Source organism: Ammospiza nelsoni, chromosome 9, assembly GCF_027579445.1.
Source record: "Ammospiza nelsoni isolate bAmmNel1 chromosome 9, bAmmNel1.pri, whole genome shotgun sequence".
Lineage (NCBI taxonomy): Eukaryota > Metazoa > Chordata > Aves > Passeriformes > Passerellidae > Ammospiza > Ammospiza nelsoni.
Window position 1 is genome coordinate 18,574,489 of NC_080641.1, and position 25,692 is coordinate 18,600,180.

The 25,692-nt window shown below is 37.3% G+C and overlaps 1 protein-coding gene across 2 annotated transcripts in view; it reads left to right on the forward strand.

Annotated features, from left to right (window-relative positions):
• The window catches only part of DPYD (dihydropyrimidine dehydrogenase), a 338,172-nt gene that overhangs the window by 225,952 nt on the left and 86,528 nt on the right, over positions 1-25,692 (forward strand). For both annotated transcript variants that reach the window (XM_059478500.1, XM_059478498.1), the window contains exons 15-16: positions 7,021-7,089; positions 9,497-9,580. In XM_059478500.1, coding sequence (XP_059334483.1) covers positions 7,021-7,089; positions 9,497-9,580 — 153 coding nt within the window. The remainder of the gene's footprint in view (positions 1-7,020; positions 7,090-9,496; positions 9,581-25,692) is intronic.

Here is a 25,692-nt window from a genome sequence, read left to right on the forward strand (position 1 = left end):
GAATTAGATATATCCCTTTTCTTTTAGCTTCTCCAATAATGTATTGGCCTCCTCTGCTTTCTCTTTATATTAAATCAGAGTAGAAAGCACAGAAATACAGCAGGGGCATGCCAATTCCACAAGGGCTTGCAGGCTTTGTTAGAAAGAAACACTGCCAAAAATTAGTATCTGTCTTCACTCTTCTCTTGGATTCAGCCTTTATTTCCATGTACTCATATATTTTTTTTCACTCATTATCAAAGAGACTAAAGGTTGAACTAGGATAGGTTTCCTATGAAAAATAAAATCCCAGAGATTCTGTCAAATTTCCAGGGAAGTCTTTAGCCACATAGGTAATTTTCAATGTAATTTGAAGGGTTTACCTGAAGTACTGAAATTTTCAACAGTCTGTCATAAAATGGACATACTACTTCTAGTCATGTTAAATATTTGAGCTTCCCTGAAGTGCTCTACACAGGTGCTATATTCTCTTTCATTGTACAAATTCTTTGGGGAATTCTTATTCCATGGTTCCCTTTTCAATGTTCAGAAGTTGCCACATCTTAATTAGAGTGCCCTGAGTCATGAGGGGTGCATCAGATCTTTTTTTTTTCTTGACCATTCACCTTTTTTCAGTTGCATTGCGAATTAGCAGCGCTCTCATTAGATCGCATTTCATTTTCATTTATGCATGTTTCCATGTCTGTGATGTGTGCTTGTACATTTCTGTGTAAGCAGGGCCAAGGTAGCTCCTCTGCTGCCCTGGTAGCGCTGACACAGGGCTGAATCTGACATGGTAGAGGGGCACTTACAAAACCAAGCAGATCCCTTGTTTTTCTACAGGTACAGCAAGTTCGAAAGTGCAACCTGATTAGCTTTCTGCTCCCATCAAAGACACAAGTTGTGTTATTTTGCAAAGAAAAAGGTTTGTTCATAGCCTTTGGGTTTTGTTTGTGTGAGGGTGTTAGAACCTAACAACTCTAGGCCTGATTTTGAAGTTGTAGCCCAGTGTACTCACTGAAATCCATCAAATAATCTCATTAAATAAGTGGATTTCATTGATAGAAGCAGAGCCATCATATGAAAATAACTACCTTTAAAAAGATGCATCTCCATTTAGCCTGAGATTAGAATCTATGTTTTTTTTCTGCTCATGCTGGCTTTTCTATGTAATACATAGAGCAAATCATAGCATTTTTAAACTTTTATAATCATCTTTCTAAACTTAGTTGTGTGCTGGTAATGTTTGGCCTATTTTTGTGTTGCTCTGTGTTATCTTAATTTCCCCTTCCTTTAAAAAACAAATGGAAGCTCTCACTATAAAGTAGCAAGACACAGAAAGTGCTTTATTCCAAAGGTATGCTACATCTGAATAATAAACATACTAACATCCCCTACTTGTCTCATTTTCGTATACTAAAACAGGTATTTTAAGTGCAAGTGAAGGAGGAAAACAATAGGTGGTTAGAGATTGTTAAATTATTTACTGGAGAGTAAATTCCCTAAAAAAAGAAGAGAGAAGAGAAGCAGAATTGCAGGTCAGCAGTGTCAAGACATTCTGCGTTGCTTGTCTTTATCATCATGCAGAATCTTTTTATTAAGGCAGTGCAGAAAGAATAGATTTATGGACTGAAGGTACAATGTTTCATATGTCCATATCCATCTAGATTGACAGTTCCTACCAACATGAATTTCCCGGGAGAGACAGTGTTACTGGTGTCAGTGGATGGCATCATTTACTTCAGTGTTCCATTATTAAATTGATAACAAGATAATTCCTCTGCTTCTCAGAGACATGACAGGTTTTACAATTGTTAACTTTCTTATTGCATGGGATTTGATGTTCTAGGTAGTTTTTAATAAGAAGCTTATTTTTATTTCAATTCTGCAACAAATCAAAATTTACAAGAATGTACACAAAAAGAGAAAGCAGGCTGAGTGTACAAGGCATCAAAATCAGGCTGGTTTCCAGAGGGTTATTTTTATAGCAGAAAATGTTTGTGCTCCTGTTGTTTTTCAATACTGCACATTTGAGTGTATTTGTGCAGTACAGAATGTTTGCTGTGCTTGTGCTCTTGTTCTTGTGCAGTGGGTGTTAGAAGTGTTCCGTACATTGGTAATTCTGACTCTATTTTTTTGAGGAGGATCATTTCACCAGCCAGTGACCATTTTGAAAAGCCAGAGGGTGGCCAGAGGTGGCACTGGATAGCACCAAGCCTCCAAGAACTTTTCTGCTGGCTCAATGTGGCAAGCTGGGACTCATCCTGAACCTGATACTGTGTAAGAGGCAGGGTTGGAGAGCAAGGCTGTTGTTATGAGTCTTCAGAAGTGGAACATCTTGAGTGGAACAACCCAAAAGTCCTATGTTGCTGCTGTTACTCCCTCACAGGCAGCTCTTTGCTGTTGAGCCTGCATCTTGGGGCATGATGCAGAACTGCCCTCAAGTCAGGTGCAGCTGTAAGAAGGTACAGGCAGGGAAGAGCAAGCAGAAATTTTGGTGGCTGGGTTTCCTGAAGTGCATGGAGATTATGCACAGGCCTGGAAGAGGAGATTCAGAACAGATACAGGCTCTGGCCAGTGTGTGTGATGACCAAAATAAATATGGTTATCACAGGCGTGAGGATGGAGGATTGTGATTTCATTCTGTATCTTGAGAATTTTTATTAAATTTGCAGGAATTGACAGTGTTCACATTTAAATCCAGACAGCTGAGACTTTATTTCAGGTTGTTTGAGTGTACTGAAACTCCCTTACTCCCTGCAGAGCAGTACTGGACAAATGGTAATTGTCAACGTAGAATTTTACTGCTCTCTGGCTTTAAATAGATATGACCCAAACTAGACCAGTTGTTTTTTTTTTTTTTTTTTCCTCTTTTTTTTTGTTTTGCAACCTCTTGCAGTGAATTCTATGTGCTAGGAAAGAAAGATCACTTGAAAACATACACAGTGGCAAACTTCATCCTTATTATTTCTTTTCATTCTATTGCATTCATAAGACGTCTACATAGAGATAATGGATGAGAAAAAAAAACATTCACAAGGGAAATAGAGTCTAGTTTAAACTTCCAGGGGATTATTATAAACAGGGAGAAAAATACTTTAAGGATTATGAGAAGTACCTTGTCAGTATTCTTTTAAGTAGAACAACTACTAATGCATTAGTCACAGAATTGTGTGAAATGTAGCTTTTTACTGCTTTAGCTACAGTATATTCACCCTATAATGGTGTCCTAACTGGTACATTACATACCCTCCCTTTTCCACCTCCCTTCCCTCCAACAAAAAGCAAGTTTTACTGAGGACCTCTTTGTTCCATGAATGATCAGGTAAACGCTGAACACAGAGCAGCGTGTGGTGTTGCAAACGTGCATCTGTCCCTTTATAGGCATTTGGAGAAATTGTCAGTCACATAGTGTGGGGTGAAAAGCCCTTGTCTGGTGACATGTGTCACAGTGATGGTCAGGGAGGGACAGAGTCTGCAGGGCTGCTGTGTGGGGCGGGGCAGCAGCATCTCCCACCACAGGCAAAACAGCAGCTTGGATGGAGGAGAAGGGGGAACAGCATCCACCAGCTATGATTGTGGTCTGGAATAAGGAATGGGCCGGGGGTCCCACTGTGCTTCAATCATGCACAGTTTGCAGGCAGCCCACACTCGAGCTATGACAAAGCTGCAATTTAGTCAACCCTCATTTACCACTTACCACACTTTAGCAGCAGCTTCATTGTAAGATCTGTCAGAGTCTACTTTTGTAAGCTGGGAAGCGTGTGCAGCCTCACACTTGTGGCTCAAACCACTGTAATTAAGCTCACGTCAGGTTGCCACTGAAAATTTGAGGAATCAAAAGGAAGGATGTGCTCTCTGCAGATGCTTCTGGGCTGGGCCATGTGCCGGATTTCCATGAGATAGCAGCTGTTTGGGGCTATTAAATTTGTGGGGTTGGTAATTTGGTACATGGCATTGTAGGCACCGAAAAGATGAGTAAGAAGAGACATAGAAGCTGTAATGGGATACAGTTCTCATTTATTACTTTCCAATATAACTTTGCCTGTTATCACTTGGAATTCTTACTTTGTTTTTGCTATTCTCTTTTAGGTAGTAATAATAGTCTATATTTTCTTTATAAATTTCCATGTGTGATTTTAGGAGTAGATCCGAACCTCAGGCATCACCGATAGTTCCCCTAAGTGTTCGCACACGACAGTGATTATTTCTTTTTGTTGGGCATTGAATCCAAATGAAGAGACTGTAAAGGTGTTTTGGGGAAGAGCAGTCACTTGAGATAGGACAGTTTTGTTAGCACAGAGTGCTGGGGGACATTCTTTCACCTAGGAAATAAGTTCATTTTCAAGTTGCAAGAGAACACTGGGGAGGGGAACCATAAAATAATCCCTACTATTTTTAAATTTTCATTAATCCCTCTGAGACCATGGCTTTCCTGAACAGTCATGGCAAAAATATAATTTTTGTTTTCAGTTATTTTTGTTATTATAAACCACTGCTTCTGTCAAAAAGTACGGGCTTAATTTTAAATATGAATCCTAAAACTTATCAATATTAAATAAACATGTTGTCTTAATTAACAGCTCTTTGAAACATCACAGATCATGTTCCTCCTCTTTTGTACACTCCCAGCAGAATTTTCAAATTTCATTAGTAACACTTGATGTAACCTAACTCAACTACTTATGAATCAAGTCAGCTGCCCTTGTTGTCTTACAACTTCCCCAATGAAAAATTTGGTTTGTTTTAAAGCTCAGTTGTGCAGATTTCTGATGTACTTTGGATTGTGAGTGCAACTGTGAAAATCCTTATCATGTTGTCAGTGTCTGAGCTGCTGGGTTGTTTTTTTTCTTTTAGTTGGTTTATAAAAAGCATGAATTTGACAAGATACTGTTTCTAGATAAATTCCAATTGCTTTAAATTTTTCTTATATATAATTTCTTAGATTTGTCACACTTTTTGCTTTTAAAAAATTAAAGTCCTTTAAAAGAGATTTCTGTTTATTTCCAGATCCCTCAATTTATCTTGAATATTCAAATAGGACACAGAGCAGATTTTGTTTCATTAACATTTGACCTGTACAGCTATATAAGATTTTTCTCTATTTAAAAAAATATGGTATAGGAGAGAGACTCTTTTTCCCTGTCAGAGGGGAATAAAAGCGTGGGCAGTAATGATTGTGTGTGCTTAATGAAGAGTTTGGTCTTATATTTATGCCAGAGGTGAGCACAAATGGGCACCTGCAGGCAAGGCAGGCACTTCATCAAACACTTCCCTTCTCACCAGACTGCCATCCTGCAAACAGCAGCCAGGAGGGTGGGTGGGCAGTCTGCAGGTGGGTGGCTTCATTGTAGAGACTCATCAGAGAAAAACAATGGAAATAATGATGATGATGATACGTGGTATTTCCTTTTAAATTAATATGTTTGGAATGTGTTTCGTTTTAAATTAGTAGAATGTAACCTCACCATGTCCAATTTTCTCCATAGTTGCCTTACTTTTCAAAGAATGTTTACCTCCCTTCTGAAGATAGCAAATATCTCCTCCTGCTCATGCAGATAATTTGGAAGTTTACAGTTTCTAGCAATTGTGTGTGTTGGAAAATTTTTCTACACCATACTTTTCAGTATTTGTTTGAAATGAATGAGTCATTAACCCTCAGCATTATGGGAAAGTTCAAGAGAAGTGTTAAAATGAGGGGGTGACAGATTCAGCCAACCCTGGCTATTAATGAGACAGTAAAGCTTGTTTGGAAAACAAAAAGATTAAAATCAAATGTCACGTTACCTGTCAATCAAACTTTCATGTGAAAGTTTCATGTAAGAGGGCCAAATAAACAAGAGCATGGCCAGACACTTCTCTGTTCTCCTCTCCTCCTGTTTCCTTTGAACACAGACTGAGCTTGGAGACTTCTATTAAGTTCTCTGATATCTTTTCTGATTTAACCTTTTAGCTGCTGCAATATGGTTTTCTGTTACATTTTTTCTTCCAAACATCATCCTTCTAAGAAGTTGTTCGTGCAGGAATTTCTGGGCTGATTTCTCTGCTGATCTTACCTCAAATCTATCAACTTCATAATTTCAACTTTTGAGTCCAGAACACATTATTTTATTTTAGTCTTAAATGGAAATTAGCACTGTCACTTGAACTGGGCATTGACCAGAGGAGTAGTTAACATTAATTTAACAGTAAATAGCACTGTATGCAGCTGGTAAGGTGTGTGTTTAGGTGCCTCCCCACTCCGTGAGGAATCCTGTTAGATCTTATTTTACCTAAAAACGTGAACCTCAAGAAATATTTTAGAGGGAGCCAGCAGCTAGAGGCAGAATCTGGACTTGAAAGGTGCTCAGTGTAATGAAAAAGAAAGGCAATTACACAGAATAGCTCTGGGCAACTGGGGCCAGTCAGTGTGTAGCAAATAAAATGTCATCATGGGATAACAAAAGCTGGAGATTCCCTGGGCCATTCTCCCAGTCCTTCAGAGTTTCCCCACATGCTGAAAGTCTCCTCTCAGTTTCCTCTAGGATACAAAATAGTTCTGGCTCTCTTTCTGTGTCCTAAAGTTGCATGGTAAGAGACTCCAGGGTCTGGATTTGATGTGTCCTGGATTCCTGAAGTCAGCTGGAATATTGTGTCCATACACTGCCACATTGGAGTATAAACTCGTGCACTGATGTCTTATCTACCTCTAAACAGTCAAAATGCTTCTGTCATTTGTATTAATGGTAAATAACAACTCCATTCCTCAGGCCTCAAGAACGAGTGTGTCTGACAGTGTCCTGGTGGGCTCTGTGTGCAGGACAGACTTTGTTCTCACTGTGTCACATGACAGAGAGAATGCACATGGGTAGACCTTCTTCCAAACCTAGGGATATAATAGATGAGTTTGGTCACTGTTTCTTGTCCCCAGTGAGGTCTGCAGCTGTATTTCACTCTCTGGCTCCTGGCAGACAACTGGTAGTTCCCATAAGCAGGCTGTGCAGTCCGTGTCTAGAGTCACAGTAATGTACAGTGTCACAATAATGTATATCCTCTTTCCAGGTTCTGATTGCCAGCGTCATGTGCAGCTATAACAGGGAGGACTGGACTGAACTCTCAAAAATGGCTGAGGTAATGGTTTCCTAAATGTGTTTCCACATATTTTTTTTTTAATTCTCCTTGTAAACAAGAGCTGCAGTAAGGGATTTCTTGAAAGAAATAGATTCAAAGTGAAAAATGAGAATTTAAAACATGTCCATTATAATTTGCTTATTCTGTGTTTTCATTAAAATGATGGAAATGTAAATTTAAAGGAAATCTGTTCCATAAAAATAGTCCCTCAGATTTTTAAGCAGTACCTGGAAAGCCTTTAGTTTTTGAACCTATATACTTTTTATCTGCATTTTAAGCAAACTGTATATTATGACAGATGCCCTGATAAAATTTAATTCTACCTTTGAGAGCCCAACTTGATCTTACCTTGCCTAGAGGCGCACTAGTTTGACAGCACCAGAAGAAATTTTGAATATAAAACTCTTGAATATTTAAAGTATAAAGGGCTCATTTAATGCTATTCTACTTTTAATACAGACTTTCAAAAATGATAGCTGAGAAAGTCAGCATATATAATAGCAGTCAGCAGGCTTTCTATAATATAAATCCAGTCTTACAGAAATGCAAACAGACAATGCACCTGAAATTTCTATTCAATTGGAGGGAAAAACTATTTAATAGCATGTACCTGTGTCCATAGGGAGTAGTATAAGAAATACTTATCAGGACTGCACTAATTTCATTCAGAATGGTGTCTATATCTGAATGGAAAGCAAAGTTTTATGTTTAAATTAAAGCCTGTTTTCCACATAAAGTATCTAGAGGAAATTAAAAGAATAGCATTAACAAATTTAAGGAAAGAAAAAAATTACTGTCATTATTTCTAGCACTACCTCAGATTCAAATGTTTAAATTATAAATATGTTTTTATATATGTATGGGTAGAGTTTTGGATATTTTGAATTTGTGTTTTCATATGGCAGAATGTTTCAACATCATTGTTGCTTTATTCAGTGTCCTAAGCCCTCCTGTGGTTATGTAGGGTGACACTTCTCAATTTTCTTTGAGCATTTTAAACCTGTGAGGAAAAAAGTCACTTTAGGGACTTAGGGAAGTGAAATTAAACATTTTCAGTAGTTAGCTCGGCAATCTTCAACACTATTTCAGTTTATACCTGTATTTACCTAATTGACCATGAAATCATATTTTGGAATCTCTGCTTGACAGAAGCAGTGCCACGCTTAAACTGATCAGGAAGAATGGCTTTACTGTGCCTTTGCTCCTGTTTCTTTAATCCGGTGGTACTGCTGCCCAACTTTAAGGCACTTATTTCCAATCTGTGCTTGTATTTATGTTACCCCTTTAGAAAAGAGGTGGTTCTCTAAATGCAGTCAACGATGTGTAACCTGTGTGATAGAACACTCTTCTGGGTAGTTGTTGGTGTCTGCGCTAGTTTGGGGCGCCCTGGAATGCACAGCTGAAGAGCAGGGATGTTTAATCGCACGCGTAGGATCCTGCCTAGAGGTAATGGATGTGGCTTTCACAAGAGCAGAAGCCCCAGACGGTAGCACAGTGTCTCAGCAGGAGGATGACCTATTCATCCTAAAGGTCAGCTTGTCAGGGAGGCCGACAGCCCCGGCATGGCCGGGCTCGCGGAGCCGGCCGGAGCGGGTAGGGCTCCTGCGAGTGATGGATGGCTTCTCCCTGCTCACGCACTTTGGGAGCTGCTGAACCATGGCCACACAGCAGGCAAAGTTACTCCAGTTCAATAAGCAAAACAAAATGCAGATGCAGAACAAAACCCTAGTTAGAGCCACTGGAAGGCAACAGGAGAGATGTTCGTGTCAGGCCGGAGCAGTTCAGAAAGGAAGAGGAGCGTGTCTGTGTGCTGCCCTCGGACAGCTCGGCTCCTTCCCCTTTTAATTGGAACTAATAGAGGGCGATGAACAGGAATTAGCATGGCTAATATGTTTGTTCAGACTTTTTTTATTAACCTCTTGTTCTTTAGAAACAAATTTACTTAATGACAAAAGCTATGGCACAGTACAGGTGCCTGCAGAAAATCTGGAGACTGAATCCATTAAAGTAAAAAGGAAACATTTATTACTGAGTTACAGTTCTTCAGAGCACAGCAGCACCTGTGTAACATTGCCTGCCAAAGCTCTTAGTGCTGCTCTTAGGCCCTGTAATTGCATTTAATTTTTTAACATTTTCCAGAACCAACTCTTTATTCTGCTCATATCTTTTTACTTTGCTTTTTACTCTAATTCCTTAAGAATGTCTGGAAACCACATCAGTTTTTGAAGTTTTTTCTCTCTAATGATCAACGGGCTTCTTTTCTAGGGTATCATAGCTTTTTCTCTTAGAAAAGAAAAATAAGTCAAATGTCTGAAGAAATCTATTTGACATGAACAGTAAATACTACAGGAAAGAGTATATTACTTGAAATAAATTTTTCATTTTTGTCCTTCCACCTGTTTTACAGGTTGCTGGTGCTGATGCGCTGGAGTTAAATTTATCATGTCCTCATGGTATGGGGGAGCGAGGCATGGGACTGGCCTGTGGGCAGGTAGGACTGTAACCACAATCTATTTAATATCTCTCCAGCAATCCTGCACTGCCACATTGATAGTTACACCTCAGGGGGCAAGACACAAGCTGCAGATTAGCAGCTTGAGATTTTTAGGTTGAATGTGTTTAAATATTTATTGATGAGAGGAAAAAAAAGAAAAAAGAAGCTGAGAATGTACAAAATGCTTAGTTTTGCTGAGAACAAAAATGCATTATGTATTTGACAAGGAATATGATGAAAACAAATAATTTCAAAAAAGCACTTAGACAGAATTTGTTGATTTCCATTTCAGTGCCCTGTAGATGTCTTTTAAATCACAAGCTAGTAATTACTGCATATATCAGTAATGATTTTGAAGAACATGAGATATACACGCCTTTCATTTCAAAGTTTTTATCATATGAGCCTAACTGTATTTCAGAATCACAGAAGAGTCCATACATTCTGGTAGTACTGTGTACAGTTACCACCTTCTCTTTAAGGGCCTGTGTTCTGTTACTATAGATTTACTGGTTTATATGGTTGAGATTGGAATTATCCATGTCTGATGTCTCTGCCATGCAGAAATCTGTTGCAGAGTTTATCAGTACATCCCATGACTTCAGTTAGGAGAATGTGTGTTGTTTTGGCCATGAAAAGAAAATATACACATACAAACCCTTATTTTCATACTAATATCCTTTTGAAGTTTGTAGATTTTTGCTTGTTTTGGTCATGCCTTGAAATTTGTTTTGGCTCTGAAAAATGCCCAAGTATAGTGAATTGAAGGTCTTTGAAAAATCTTGGTTCACAGTCTACTAGGAGAAATTTTCTACAGTTTGACCATCAAAGTTTCCGAATTATGAAGCCTCTTTGATTTCCCATCTTAATACATTTTGGGGACAGGGAGAAGAAGAGGAGGAAGGGGATGCAGAGTGGGAATGATGATTATATACCCTAAAGCTGACGTATTATTGTTCACCTGACCCCTTTGTAGAGGGCTAGTAAGCATCTTAATTCATCCTCCCTTGCTCAGTTAAACACAAAACTTAGAAGACCTGAGGTGTAGTTGGGTAACTGAACCATTCCCTTTCTGAAAGTAGGGAAGCACTAGGAGCTGTAATCAGTGCAACACTTCAAGTGGACACACTTCAAGCATAGCTTTATCATAGCAATACTATCAGGCACAGTGCCCTGGGCATTTTATTGTTTTCTGTGAACAAAATTACGTCAATCTGGTCCATGCTGTAGAGTATTATTTTTAATGAAAGTAGTCTGGATGCTTTTTATGGCCAGTGGTCATTTACTGAAGTTGTGATTAAAAATGGGAGAGAATCATAAAAGCCCTCTACGATAACACTAGTAAAACAGTAGTAGTTATTATTAATTTTTAGTTATTAATATTTTTATTATTAATTATTAATTAATTCAAAAACAAATTGCTATTTTAGCCATGTTTCTAAGCTTTTGAAGAAATTCCCTCCCTTCAGTCTGCAGAGCATAACTCAGTAGTTTGATGTGTCCCTGCCTGAGAAGGCAGGACACTGTGGAAAGTGCAGTCTGGTCAGGGAGAGCCCTGGAGGTTCCAAACTGAAACAGGCTCCTTTCAAGCATGGGTTTTTTTATTTTTTTTATGTATGTGTTATTTCCAGCTTTCAGTGGTTGGAGTAATGTATGCATGTGAAGTTGCTTAGATGTGTAGTCAGTAGGGAGCTGTCTGGCTACATGAGTTTTTACATATCTTTCAGCTATTGTAAAATCAGAAAAGCAAATGCAAAATCTGAGCACTCAGGGCGATCGTGTGGATTTGTGACTCTCTATGGAGGAGATCAGATCCATAACGAAAGATTTCTTTACATATACATGTATGCTTTTATAATAATATTTCTGTCTTTCCCATACAGTATGGATATTCCTTGCAATGTTTCATATATACTACTCTTGCTTAAACATTTTCCTGTGTTTTCTTATTTGTCTTATCAAAATGAGAACTCAGAAAAGAATCAACTTATTTAGATGAATGAATGAATAAAACAAACCACGTTTAGAGAGCCAGATCCTGATATTCTTCCTCAGAGTTGGCTAAAATTAAATTGTAGTGATTTTAAATGTACGTTATTGAAGCAAAGGGTGGGCATAAACTGGATTAAGTAATGATATGTGCAACAAGATTTATCAGTAGCCCTTCAGGAGGCTTCCATGCATGGTAGCCCCTGGAGACCCCATCAGAAAATACAAAAGTGCTAGATAGTATTTTGGTATTTTAGTTGTTTTCCCCCCGCCCTCCCGAGCTGAAGTCAAATAGGTCATGCACAGGTGGTGTGGGGAAGACAGGGCTCAGATATGCTCTGAAAAAAAACCACCACTTGATATCTGGAAGTCAGGGCATGAGGCTTTGAGAGGCAGAGCAGCTTTCCTGGTTGTACAGTGAAGCAGGTTTTCTTAAATCTTTTTGATAACATAATCCATGTCTTCATAGGAATTTTTTTCAAGGATTAGGTCTCTTTCATGGCTAAGCACATTAAATCCTCAAGAAACTACAGAAATTGCTGAGATGAAGAATAATGGCAGAAAAATGTGTATTTTTACTATTTATAATGTCTAACGTGTTCTGCCTTTTTGCTGTTGTTTAAAAAAAAAAGGGAAAGGAAAGGTTAATTACACTGTCTAGTTTTTCTTCTCATTCCAATTCCTATGGTGTGCCCACAGGGTAAGTGTAGAAATCTGGGAACATCAGATTTATTTTTCTCTATCCTATTTTGTCGTCTAGTATCAAACGCTTTCACTGTTTTATATCAACGACAAATCAAAAAGGATCCTGGTATACCCAAATTATATATATAAAAATGGGTACTAAGTATGGCTGTTTGTTTTATACTGAATTACAGTTCTCAGCTTTTATTTGATTTTAATTCCAAGTCATTAGTGCAGACACTCTGGCGCCCAAACAGCATAGCTAGCCAGAGGGTAATATTAAGAGGTATCTGTATGGCTGCCAATAAGTTACTTAAAGCTGGTTCTGTATAAAATGTCAATTATATTTACTAATGCTGATTAATGATAATAAAGTCAAGGTTTGTGTTCTTTTGTAACAATCTGCAATGGTATAAAAGTGAATATTGTTAAAAATTGTGATAGAATTTGTCATTACATTTACCAGCACTAATGCACAGATTTTCCTTGAATCAGATAACCTATGTGTACAAAACATTTAATAGTAAATATAAAGACAATATGAACAGCAGATTATTATAAAATGAGCGTCACTTTCCCACTATAGTTCAATCCTGTAGTAATTTTAGCATAAAATTATGAAAATAATGAATCAAGCATGTGAAATGGTAGCACTCATATTTCAACGTCTGACTTGTGATGACAACATGTATTTGTGGTGCACTTTTTGTCCTTCACTGGAAACCATGCAAAGGTGTTTTACTTTTTTTTTTCTTACTTATCCTTCTAAAAAGTGGCATTGAATATTCAGAATTATTAATGTCATGTGAAACCAACAAATTTAAGTGTTTGTCTTTTTTGATTTTGGTCTAAAGATCAGTAAGTCTCTCCAGCTGCTCTGCCAAGAATGTATAGTTAAATTGAGTCAGTAATCTGGGTTTACTTTGCATTCCTGCTAGGATGAAACCCCACATCTGAGAGCTGTAATGTGCATCTCCCAAGAAGCATTAGAACAAAATTGATTAGGACAAGTGATACCCAAAGTCTTCAAAATTACCACTTAGTCTTCTTGGCCTAGTGGGCAGCGAAAAACCACAGAGGGAAGGAAATAGCAGCTTACAACTACCTGAAAGGAAGAGACAAGAAGGGACAAGATGCTGCAAGAGCAGCTACAAAAAGAAGATTATTCTCTGTCATGTCAGATGATAGAGCAAGGGGCAAATTGCAGGCTGAATGTTTCAAATTGTGCATTAGGAAAGAATTCCCTAACAAGGTGATGCAGATCAGGAATATGTTGTCTGATGGAGCTGTGTACTCTCTATATCTGTAGTTTTTAGAGCTCAGGCAGGCAAAGGTGTGGCAAACATCACTGGTGGTGGTGTCAGTGCCAGTCCGAGTGGGACCTTCCGGTACCTGCTCTCCTGGAGTCCGTTCAGACAACCATTTCTGAGGATTCACCCTGTTCAATTCCTCACCAAAGGCACTGTATTCTTTGTACCAGGAATAGGAAATGAGTACTGTATAAAAGGACTTGGGTGTACACTTGGAGTGAGATAATCAGTATGAACAAGGTCTCAAGCCAAAAGCAGGTAATCTCATATGCAAAGATCTTAGCCTTAGTGCTATAAGCAAATATTGCAAAAGTTAATGGCATCCTGGCATATAACTATTTCTCATTAATTAGTCATACCTTCTAACCCCCAAAATAGAAAAAAATCTTTGCCTATTTCAGCATTTAAGCCCTAGGTTTGGGGAATGATTTGATTTTTTTTTTTTAGTTTATATTGAAGAAGGAATGTATATGTCTCTTGTGAGCACTGAAATCCAGATTCTGGTGGTTTAACTATTCAGATAATATGTAAAATGAACTTGCTTTGTGGTTCTTTTCTTACCTTTATTTTCATTTTGCTTCAGTAGTACTTGCTACAGTGTCTGCTGCTGGCTGTGCTTATGTTTATTGCCTGCAATTAGGAGGCAAGTTTCATAAAAGCCTACATTGCCTCATTCAGAGGACGACAAATCTGTCAAAAACAAAAAGAAAAAAACCCCAAAGCCCTGGTTACTCTGCGAAGATGAGAGCTGACTGCATGGCACAATTAGATTTGCTCTGCTGTACCTTGGAAATGGGAAAGATGAGGCTGCTTTTTAATTGAAGTGCACAGCATAGCATGCTAATTCGCTGTTGCTCTGCCAGCAAGGAGCTTGAAGTATTTTAAATAAATGATGCCCCAAACAGAATTTGATTATATCTGTGTTCATGTGACATTCTACTATCAGCCTACAATAATATGCTGGTTAAGTATAATTCATTGAGTCCTGCAGGCAGTATTAGTTCTTGCTCTTCTCTTCTGTATCAGTTATTGCTACAAATTAATGCAAAGTACAGCAGAGTGGTGCTGCATTGGGCTGTAGCAGCAGTGTGGACATTGTCACCCAAAATTCAGTATAAACCAGCCCAAGTCAGGTTCATGGTGGTGTTTGTCGTGGAGTTTCAGGACTTGTACATCTTGTTGTTCTCTTGCATTGGCCTCTGTCATCCATTTGGCTGGTTCTTCAAAAGATAATCTGAGCTGATCTCAGTGTCTTTGCATCTGCCACTGCCCTTTCTTGCTTTGGGGCATGTCTTGACCAAATGACCTCTTTCAGTCATGTTTCTCAGTGTCCAAAGTGTTTCAAAGGCAGTAAATTCCATAAAACTGAATGACTGGGGAGAGGAGGGAAATTGCCTGCTGCCCAAGCAAATGGATATGAAGAGAAGCCTTGGTAGTTCAACTGAGGGAAAAGCTCAACAGAAGCAAGAAATTCAGTTCCTGAGAAACAAGGATTTCTTGGTTGATGCAGTGGTGCTGTTACTCTGTGTGCAGGGATGTGCTGTACTGGGCATTGTTTTGCTGGGAAGGAATCTAGGATGCGCAGGGAGAAAGGATGCAACTGATTGCCCGCTTCAACTCCTACAAATGTAGACATAAGCACACTTTTTGGCTGGTCAGGAGATGTGTTTTGTGGACTTACGTTCGTGGTCCCACGCTGATCATGGTCTAAGATCATCCCTTATGATAATTTGGTTTTGTTGTTTAACCTCTTTGCATTGGTTTTAATCTTCTCTGTTGTCAGATGTCTCTTTCTTTTCTTTCTCTATTTCTTCATTCTTCAGAACTCTCCTCATAAACTAAACCCTTTTGCTGAGTTGCTTTAAAAGTAAAAATTGATTCATGAGCTATTTCACTGGAAATCTGAGCAGGAAAAGCTTGCTGGCTTTATGGTCACTCCTGGGTAAGTGACATTCACCTTCCTTCAGTACATGAGAATTCATTCTTTTTCTGTACCATTGCAGGATTCAGGTGTAATTAAAAGTTGTGATTTAAATTGATTTCTTTCATGCATCCTTTATGTCCTCATGTATTCTATCTTTTAAAAAGAGACAATACTTAATAATGAGGTACGACAGTTAATTGGTGTTTTGTCTAAAGAATTCTGCTTTTTATACACTCAAGGAGAAATGAATTGAAATGCAAAGTTTAATAAATTCATCATCAGAACTCTATTCTGTAATTTCGTATTGTGGTTTGACAACATTTAATCCACTGTTATTGCTTTGAAGGATTTCTAATTGAATTACTCAAAAGACAAAATGGAAAATAAAAAGGGATTATAAATTCGGCAATAATGTTAACAGCCATACCAACTTGCTGAAAGTTTTTAATGACATGCTATGGCTGTTAATAAGGTTTGAAATACTGATTATGTGTGGTGACTTATATTTATGTAAGGAAGGCATTCTCTACAGAATGCCTTAGCAAATGTAAAACTGATTGTTTCCTTGAAAATCACGAAGACATGAAAGCTATTTGGATTTACACTTAATTTTCAATCTTGCTATGATGGAATAATTTCTGCTGAAATTCACATTATGGGTGACAGATGTCACAGGGAAGGTTGGTTTGGTTACTTTATCAGTGACCTGGCACTGTTAGGCTGTTTTAATGACACACAGTAGCCTAACAGCAATGAAGTATATAGTGAGCGCTTCCCATAAAGGAACAACCCTTTTTTTTAACTTTTAAACCAAATATCAACCTGTACGTGTTCTTGGAATGGTATTTTAATGCCCTGAGATGTTTTCAGAAGAGGGAAATGTAGAAAACTTGAGCAAATGCCCAGGCCCTTTGACGTACGTCTGAATATGTGATTGCACCATGAGACATTGCAGTTTTCTGTAACTATGATATCTGTTAGACAGGATTTACTGGAATCAAAGTGATCACCAGCAAATAAATATTCAGGTAAAATAAAATATTTTAAGATTGTTTATCTTGGTGCACATTAGTAATTTTTTCTTTCTGTGGTTTCAGTTTTACGCCAGTGAATACATGACCTTGATGAACATTTTAAAACTGAGTGGCAAATTCTTCTCAGAGCATAGGTTTTAAATTCCCTGGTTTCATGTTTCATGTTTCAAAGGTTTCTGCTTTCCTCAATTATTTAGTATTTTCTACCTTATTATTATAGGAAAGGACAGAGCTTGCCTACCTGACCACAAGAGAAAGCTATTTGTAGCTGCAGCCTTCACATATTCGAGTTCTGAGCTTCCCTTTAGAATATTTCACAAATGACGTAAACCTAATCAAACCCTTTTGCCTTCTAGCAGGTGACCTCTGCATGAACTAAAGAGCTGAAATATTATTTAATCATGCTGCATTCCACTTTTTACAGTGCTATGAGAAACATTATTTTGGCTGGCTAGAAGCAACCAATAGAAAATATTTTGTTCTGTCAGGGGTAAAAAAGGCATTTTTATTAGTCAACACTTTGCGTAGACCAGCACTGTTAAATAAATCTTTCTGATCAGTGTGTCCAAGAAGTTTACTAATGGTAAATGTGCAGTTTTGTATTTTTCACTTGGAATATTTAAACCAGTTGATATTGGAACAAATAATTTGGTAATTTGGACTACCAACTGTGCTTCAACCTTTCAGGCCAACTATTAGTGATCTTTATTCTGGAAACCAAAGAAAATCATCTGAATTAAATGCCTTTAATATTGCATTAAAATCAATAGCTATAAATGCTCATTGCTAAAGTTTTATCAGACTATCATAATGAAACAAAAGGACTGTTTTCCCTATCATGTAAGGTAACCATAAGCAAATACAAAATGTCTTATAGTTAATTTTTAAATTAGAGTGTTTTCTAACAGAGGTGTTTCTTCTGGTTGCTTAGAATAACATTTTCAAATTAAAAATAAGTGAAACAAAACCCAAACATTCAGAATAAGGAAAAACACTATGGCTCAACCACCTTCACAGAGAGAGGAATCAATTTTCAAAACAAATTCAGTTATTTTCCTCTTTGTGCTGGGGAGAAAACAAAAAGCTTTTCTGTAATTCGAAAAAGGAGTAATTACAAAGCTGACTAAAGGCAGCTACCAACCTTTCAAGTCTCAGTTGTGCTTGATCTTGACATCCCTCTAATTGCTGTTCTTACTTCCAACACAAATATATGTTTTCTGCTTTCCTGTACTGGTCAATCAAAAACCTCCAGCTCATTTTTGACCTTGTCTGCACATGAGTTTTTAGTCATGAGGTGCAGCATTATCCAGAAGGGGTGTAGGAGTGCCATGCTGCTAATAAAGTGTCCAAAGAGGATCTCACAGCACTTTGATAAATGTATTCTTGAGTTTGGATGCTGACCTATGTTAAAATTGGCAGCTTTTAGATTAGGTAAGTGAAAACCCATTGGAGTGGGTTCTTTTTGTTTGGCTTATTTTTGTCTGTTTTTTGACACACCTAAAGCATCATTGATTTGTGCAGCTCCAGTGAGTACTACAATAAAGAAACCCTATAACAAGGTAGTTTTCTAATTTTTTTTATGAAGCGAGGCAATCAAAGGTTATTTGTCTTGTGCTTTTTACATCTTCCAAAGGTTCTAATTAAAGAGCTGACATAGGGAGAAATAGTTGTGATACCGAAGCAGAGTAAGGAAAAAAAGGAAGAAAGGGATCTGCTAAAGTTGAAAAATTTATTGAAATTCTGATTCTATAGAAACCCTTTATGTGTCTTTTAAGATTTGTTTTGTTATATGCTTTTGATTTTAAAGTTTCTTTTTTTATGTGCACCAATTTGTTCTTTCAGTTTTACAAAGTAGACTGAGGAGAGCCTGTGAGTCCTATGAGGAGTAGGAGCCCCAGTCTCCCGCTGGCTTTTCTCAATGCCCGCTGTTATCTCTCTCAGTATCAACAGGGTCTCAGAGTTATGACTTCTCAGTTCAGCCATGCCCAAAACCTGGACCTAATCCAGAGTGACTTGATCTAGCCCAGTGACACGTTGGTATCACTGGAAGAAAAGGAGAATCTCAATTAGGCTCCCCCGAGTGGAACTTGCAGTGACAGATCTGAAGGAGTAGCTGATCAAATTTTGACACCTTTCTTGCAGCTTTACCTTAAATTAATAAAGTCCAAGCATCTAGGAATGGAGCTAGGTGACAGGAGTTTTTTAGTTCTTATAACTTACCACAGGAAAAAGAAAGTTCAGTCAGGTCTCTCAATTCTCACTTAGATTTTTACTTTAGAAAAAACATTATGAATCAGGAGTCATTACTCTCTGTAAGGTTGGAGGTTTTTTAAAATTAAATTTAAATATAAAAATATGTCTTTGCTTTCAAGTGGTAATGTTTTTTGCCTAATTGATAAATCTATAACCAAAAGAATGAATGTAGTCTGCAAAAATGAATGGGTATTTTCCAAGCTAAACTTCTACATCTTAATATGCAGTATTTTGTAAGCAAAAATGTGCTTGTTTCACTAGCAGGACATGCTTAGTTATATAAGTCATATGATATCTTCTCAGTTTAAAAATATAACAGTTTTTGTTCAAATTATAAAGGGAATATTTTGCTGTGCAAAAACAACATAAATGTCTTCATTTACTTAGTAGACTTGTTTCTAAAGACTTTTTTTAAAGAAAGGAGCATTTTAGAGTGTATAAGAGAGTAGAAAATAAGTATGTCCTTGAATTAAATCAGTGAACAGTAGTCACAGAGCACATTGTTGCTATGGTAGTTTAGTGAAATGGTAACTATGTGGAATTTGCTTAATTTTTCTCATCTGAATCTCTGCTCTTTCAGAAATGCTTCCAAAAACTCCACCTCTACAACCTCCCTTCACATTGACAAGACCTCTTGTTTCAAAGTGCAAATTAATTAATAAAAGCTGAAGGCTTAAGTGGGATGAAACATCTTTATTCTCCTAGAACTAAATATGAAATTATTCATCTTTGGATGAATTGCTATCCTGAATGAAAAGGGATTTTCTTGTACCATTTTATAGAAGATATTTAATGAGATTTTGAATTTTGGGGGGTTGGTTCTTTTGGATTTTTTTTTGCTAAACTAGTACATCTTGGATCTTATGACAAAAAGCAATACAGTATTGACTGGAAAAGAATCCTGAATTCTATCATTATCTGTAAAATTTATTGTGTGGCATTGGTTTCAGATCACATACATCATGGATTCTTGCTGGAGGGATATAAGCTCTCAACAAGCAGCTACATTTTTGTGAGGCTGACCAGGCTAACCCAAGCCTCTGATGTAATTTAGGCCAGTTTTTTAATTTTTTCCTAATATATATAGATAGCTTCACATACAACCGTGAAAACTGTTATTCCTGCCTTAGGTTAAACCGCTTCATTTCTTTCTTTTTGACAGCTGCGGTCAATAGATGTTGACCAAAAGCTGTCAAATTTCCTGAGAAATGAGGAAGAATTTTTTACTCTAGATGAGAAGCTGAGAGTTATTCATCTTCTATCCTGGGAAATCCTTCCCTTATTTTGACAGGCTTTAAACAAATTGTTAGCTTTAATTAAGTTTGAAATGGGACAAATGCACAACCTAAACTGCTCCTTTCTAGGGTGTAAGAAGGCAGTAAAACTAACCACGAGATTCTGCAGTGGTGACTCTTGCTACAGTGATTGACTGTAATTCTGTGTTTTGGTACAGTGGAAATTTTGTGTAGGTTTAGAGAGAGACAGTTTTATGCAGACAATCTTGTGCCTCTCATACAGGAAAGAGAAGAGATAGTGGTGTAAAGGATAAATATGAAAATACACACATTAATATATACATATATATATAAAAGTAGTGAAGGCTACAGATACTGATGTGCAATGCTTTAAGGTGGAATTCCCATACTTCTACTTTTTCTTCATATTTTAATGAAAAGCAAAGGAATAGTTCTTCACACACAGAGTTGGGTTTTTCCTGTTATTAGGGTTTGGTTGGTTTTTTTTTTTTTTTTTTTTTAAGTTACAATTTTCTAATGGTTTTCTGGACAAGAAATATGGGGTAGACACATTTAAACTAACAGCTTGTCAGGCTAGTACATCCTCATTACATTTATGGGATCTCTGTAAAAGATGCAGATCTGCAGGTACACTTTGAGACAGTAGAGTGGATTGAATATGTGAGGGGTCTACCCTTGCAAAATTAACATTACTCACTTTCTAAAGCTGCTCCAAATGTATCCTGTCCCTACCTTTCCACACTGCAGTAGTGCCACTGGAATGTTTAGAGGGAGAGTAGGATGCTCTAGAAAGCTGACCTGCTGCATGGAGGTTACCAGCAGATAGGGGAAGATCCTCCTCTCCTTTGCTTTTCAGATGAGGATGCATTTGGGTCCTCTTGGGCTATCAGATAGCAATTTGACTGAGGATAGGTTTAACTCTTCCCTTGTAGACTATTGTTGAATGAAACAGTAAAGTGAGAGTAGTACATGTATTAAATTTAACAGATGAGTCTTGAAAATTCTCACCTAGAAAGCTTTACTTATTCTTATGCTGCATCATTCTTGTAATCATAAAAGCTCTCCCTCTTTTCCTATAGATATGGGTACTATTTTGAAAAATCTACCTACTGCTCAGAATGAGAAGTTAACTATAGAACATTTTTTCATAAAAAAAATTCTTCCAATGCTAATAGATACAAGAGAAATACAAGATTTCTGTGTGAAGAACCAGTACAGAAAGAAAATCTGCCATGAGAAGGATGCACTGTTGTTGCACTTGCCTACCCTTGCCTATCTGCACATAAGAAATCTTATGTCTGCTTCATGTGAGCTAAATTAATAAAAAATAAGTCCTCTGTAACTTACTATCAGCATTTAAAATTGCAAACATGTTAAAATAATGCATTGCTTAGCCATAAAACTCATAGGCAACAAATATACTTCAGAATAGTCTTGTGGCCACCAAAGATTTGACGTGTATGAGGAAGATTAGACTTTTACATTAAATATGATAAAATATTTTCATTTCTGAAGCTTTTTTGTTTAGGTCATTGTAGTCAATGATAGATGAGGTTTAAGGACTTTACATGCAAGGTTTTGCTATATCTTGCAACACTCATTGTGCCATCTAGAACTTCCCATCCTCACGGTCAGAATAATGGACCAACACAAATTATCAACGTGATATGTAGTGATAAATCCAATAGGTCTATGTAATGAAGCCTTCATACATGTACAGAGTCAGGATTTGGTCTGAGAAAAGTTGCATTTTCATTCTTTCCAGAACTGTACAAGTCCTTGTCCTGCTCTCAGTGAGACAGAACTGCCACCATTATTTAGGGACAGCCTGAAGATTGCAAGATTCTGACAGACAAACCTTTTTAAGTCCTTATGCAAATGACTTCTGCAAAACTGGGCACCAAAGCAAGGTGATTTGTGGAGATGCACCTCAGGCCATCTGACTCTCATCTCTCCATTTATTGAACAGGTATAATAGTAATTCTCTACCTCGGAGAGGTGTTCTGAATGCAGTGTAAAGATTGTGCAGTAACAGGGTAGTGCAAAAATGAGGGCCCTGAAAGAACACTGAAAATAGGTCACAATAAAAATTTTCAAAAATCTGCAGCCAGACATTTCTGTGGTAATCTCATCATGGTTTTGTTTCTTTCCATGAGACACAAGGAGAGGTGACCTACTCTGTGCACAGCATTTTCACGCTGCTTTTTAAACATGCAGGATGGATCTGCCTTGGGGCTGATAGGACAGGGGATTCATCTCATTACTGATGCCAAATGCAATCAGTAGACAACTTGCTGCTTTAATTTCTGAGGACTTATACTCATAGTTATGGTTGTAGTTAAGCTTATCATGTGATCATTTAGAAAAAAAAGGTGAATAGTTGTTTTTCCTCTAGTATATCTACCCATTGGCAATGAGTAGTTAGGATTAAAAGCTTCATCTAGCCCAAGGCTATAATGAATATTCAGGAAAAATGATTCTGTACTGTTGCTTAGGGAAGTAAAAAGACAACCCCTGTAACATTCAAATCTCCTGTGCCTTTGGAATAAACAAGCATTATTTGATTAACAGGAAGACAGAAGACACGCTGATGTACAGCTTATACCAAAAGAGACTTTATGTGGTATTAAATTACCAACAGATTCTTGTAGTTACGGTGCATGAATCAATATAACGTTTTAGCCAATGATAATTTTACCAAGCTTTTATTTAGATGGAATTTAAATAAAAATTTTTATAAAATTTAAATAAAAATTAAAATACAGCAGATAAACAAAGTGTGCTGGCAATAGATGTTACAGTCCATTGGAGCATTTGTTCATTCTTCTGGATTGACACACAGTGTAAAATTATGCTACATGTTCTGTTGCAATCACACTGTATCATTCTTAATGAGAGAACCAACAAACCCAGTTATGTGTAATGAAAGAAGGTAATTTTTAGCAACATGGTAGACTGAACCAAAAGCAGTACATTCCTCTACTAAATTAAGCAGAATATTTTATTTAGTTTCTATTGTTGGTTTTGTGAATACAAATGCCCAGCTGTTTTTACAGCTAGTAACATTTTACGTAGCAAGCCTTTTAGAAAATATTTCTTGACTAGGCAAGCTTCGTCAACCACTTTATCAATGATAAAAGCTGCAGGCACTTTCATAAACTTAGATTGGACTAAAAAAAGATATTTGTGTTGTATTATCACTGACTGCTTTGTAATTTGATTTATTGGGCCTCAAGATTCATTCTTTCACAAGTTACATGCTTATCCTTGGATGTTTTATAAATCCAAGAAAGAATCGCAAAAAGCGATTTGTGCATTGAGGTCGGTCTTTCAGAAATCCAAGGAGATGGGAGGTCCTCAATCAGTCAAATGAATTAGGCAAAAGGATACTTGTACATAACCTCTTAAAAATTAGTTTTTGGTATCATGCTATTTACTTTGCTAAATTTGTGCCTGAGTTTAAAACTTTTTTGCATGGGTCAAATTAGTATTCTCAGAAATCTGAAGTTTTGAGTTGCATTTCTTTAGTCAATGACTGCATTTAGAAGTGAATTCTCTATATCTAATCACTTTAGTGTTTCTCAAAAGTGTGTTGTTGTGTGACCTCTGCAATTTGGTCTTAGTCTAAAGGCAAGGAAGTTTCTGTGGAGAAGTTGTGCACCATCCAGTGAACTTCCACGGATTATACAAATGTAGTTTATTCATTTCCTATGAAAATTTTCTGTCCAGTGACATCAGTATCTTCTGGTTTTCAGCCATCTGATTGCTTAGAATGCATTTTTCCAAGTCCTTAGTGAAAACAGAGTAAGAAATTACAAAATTTATAAATTAACAATGACTTCTCTTTGCGGTCTAAAGAAGAATACTTGAAGTTGAACAAAACCAGGTGAGGATATTATTCCTCTTTCTGAATACATTTTTTGTCTTGTCTGTAGAGCACAAAAGCTCTGGTATTCTCAGGCAGTGACTTCATGGCAGAAGTCCCTCTGGCAGCAGGGATGCTCAGGCTGTGCCCAATGGGCACTGCCAGTGCCACTGCTGGGAGGGGAGAGGGGGGGCTCAGGTGCCTCTCTGCTGGTCACTGCACCAGCAGCAACCCGAGCAGCAGGGTCTGGAGGCAGAGCAAGGAGAGGAGGAGAGTGGAAAAAAGGCTCATCTGGATGTTCCAGCACAACTCCATTGCAGGACTCGCACTGTAAAGGGAAGCAGCAAGATACATCACATGGATGTGGCTTTTGCGTGTGGCACAAGGGTAAACTGGCATTTTTTTAAAGTTAACCAGCATTTTCTTCATATGAGATTTATTTAATGTGCAAATTAATTGTATAAAACATTTTGGGGGGAAATTACCTTCAGAAATACCTGTTTCAGTTCAGAATTGTCAAATTTAATGGGAATTCTAATTTTTTCGTATAAAATTCATCACATCTCCAATTTCTATCAGTAACTGTCTCACTATACAACAGAGCACTGTTTTAACTTTTGTTTTGTTATTTCAGTGTTTACATACAAAACATTCTTTTTTTTTCCCTGGAATATTAAGTGAAATAGGATGAAAGATTTTACCTCCTTCACTTGAATTTTTGAATTATTTTCCTATTAATTTACCTGTGATTGTATGGGGATCAAAAATGGGCAGTTTTCCAAGGCTGATACAAGTGAGCCTTTCAAAAAGGCTTTTTCTAATCATGTGCTGTGCAATCAGATATTTAAACTGTTTACTAGCATGAGAAATAGAAGACCATTCCATTGCATTAATTGCATTAATCTTGGTTTGTCAGAAATAGAACTGATTGAAAATAAAGATCTTTACTTACTTTCGGGGAAAAAACCAAACAATTATTGTTTATGACGAAAGACGAGCTAGTTAAATTGTCTTAGGTAGGATGAAAACTGAGTTTTATGAAAGATGTCTCCCAAAAAGGTATTCAATGGGGTTTAAAATAATTGAATTTTTTAAGGCAGTGTGTTAGAGTAGGAATTTTTATGGTAGCGCTATAAGCACAAGGAAGTCAGCATAATGAGTTATGCGGTGCCACATCCTGAACATTATCACAAGGATTTCTAAGGAGAAAAATTAACATAAAGGATATACAATTCATGGCTTCTGGAGGGTCTCTCATTTCTGCATTGGGCCTCAAGGAAATTCAAAACAGAAATGAAAGTCAAAGCTGCAACTACTTTCATACTGCCGGTGCAGCGTTTCATGCATATTTCATGGCAGCTGCATGGGCGGGAGATCACCGCTTTTATTGGGATGCCAGAGCTAAGTCTGAGGATTTTACTATTCATGTCAAGCACTGTGTACTTTCTAGGAACACAGCCTGTGGGGTTTTTGTTTGTATTTAGCCATTGGTGTAAAAAGGAAAAACAACAAGGGGATATTTCCTGTGTTCACTAGATTGGCAACCTTGGTGTCTGCTGGATAGTTTTAAATTAAATTTCATTTAGTCTCATCCCATTCTCGGTTACTACATAGCAATACAACTTTCTGAGTTTGACAATATCCAAAAGGGAGAAGATTATTCATATATGACAGATTTCATTATCTGAGAGAGTGATAAAGACTTAGTAAATGTAAATAATTGCTGCAGTACTGATTAGCCTACCCACAGGTAATACTTGTGCTGAATCTTGTAATGGCACCATTCAATTTTTA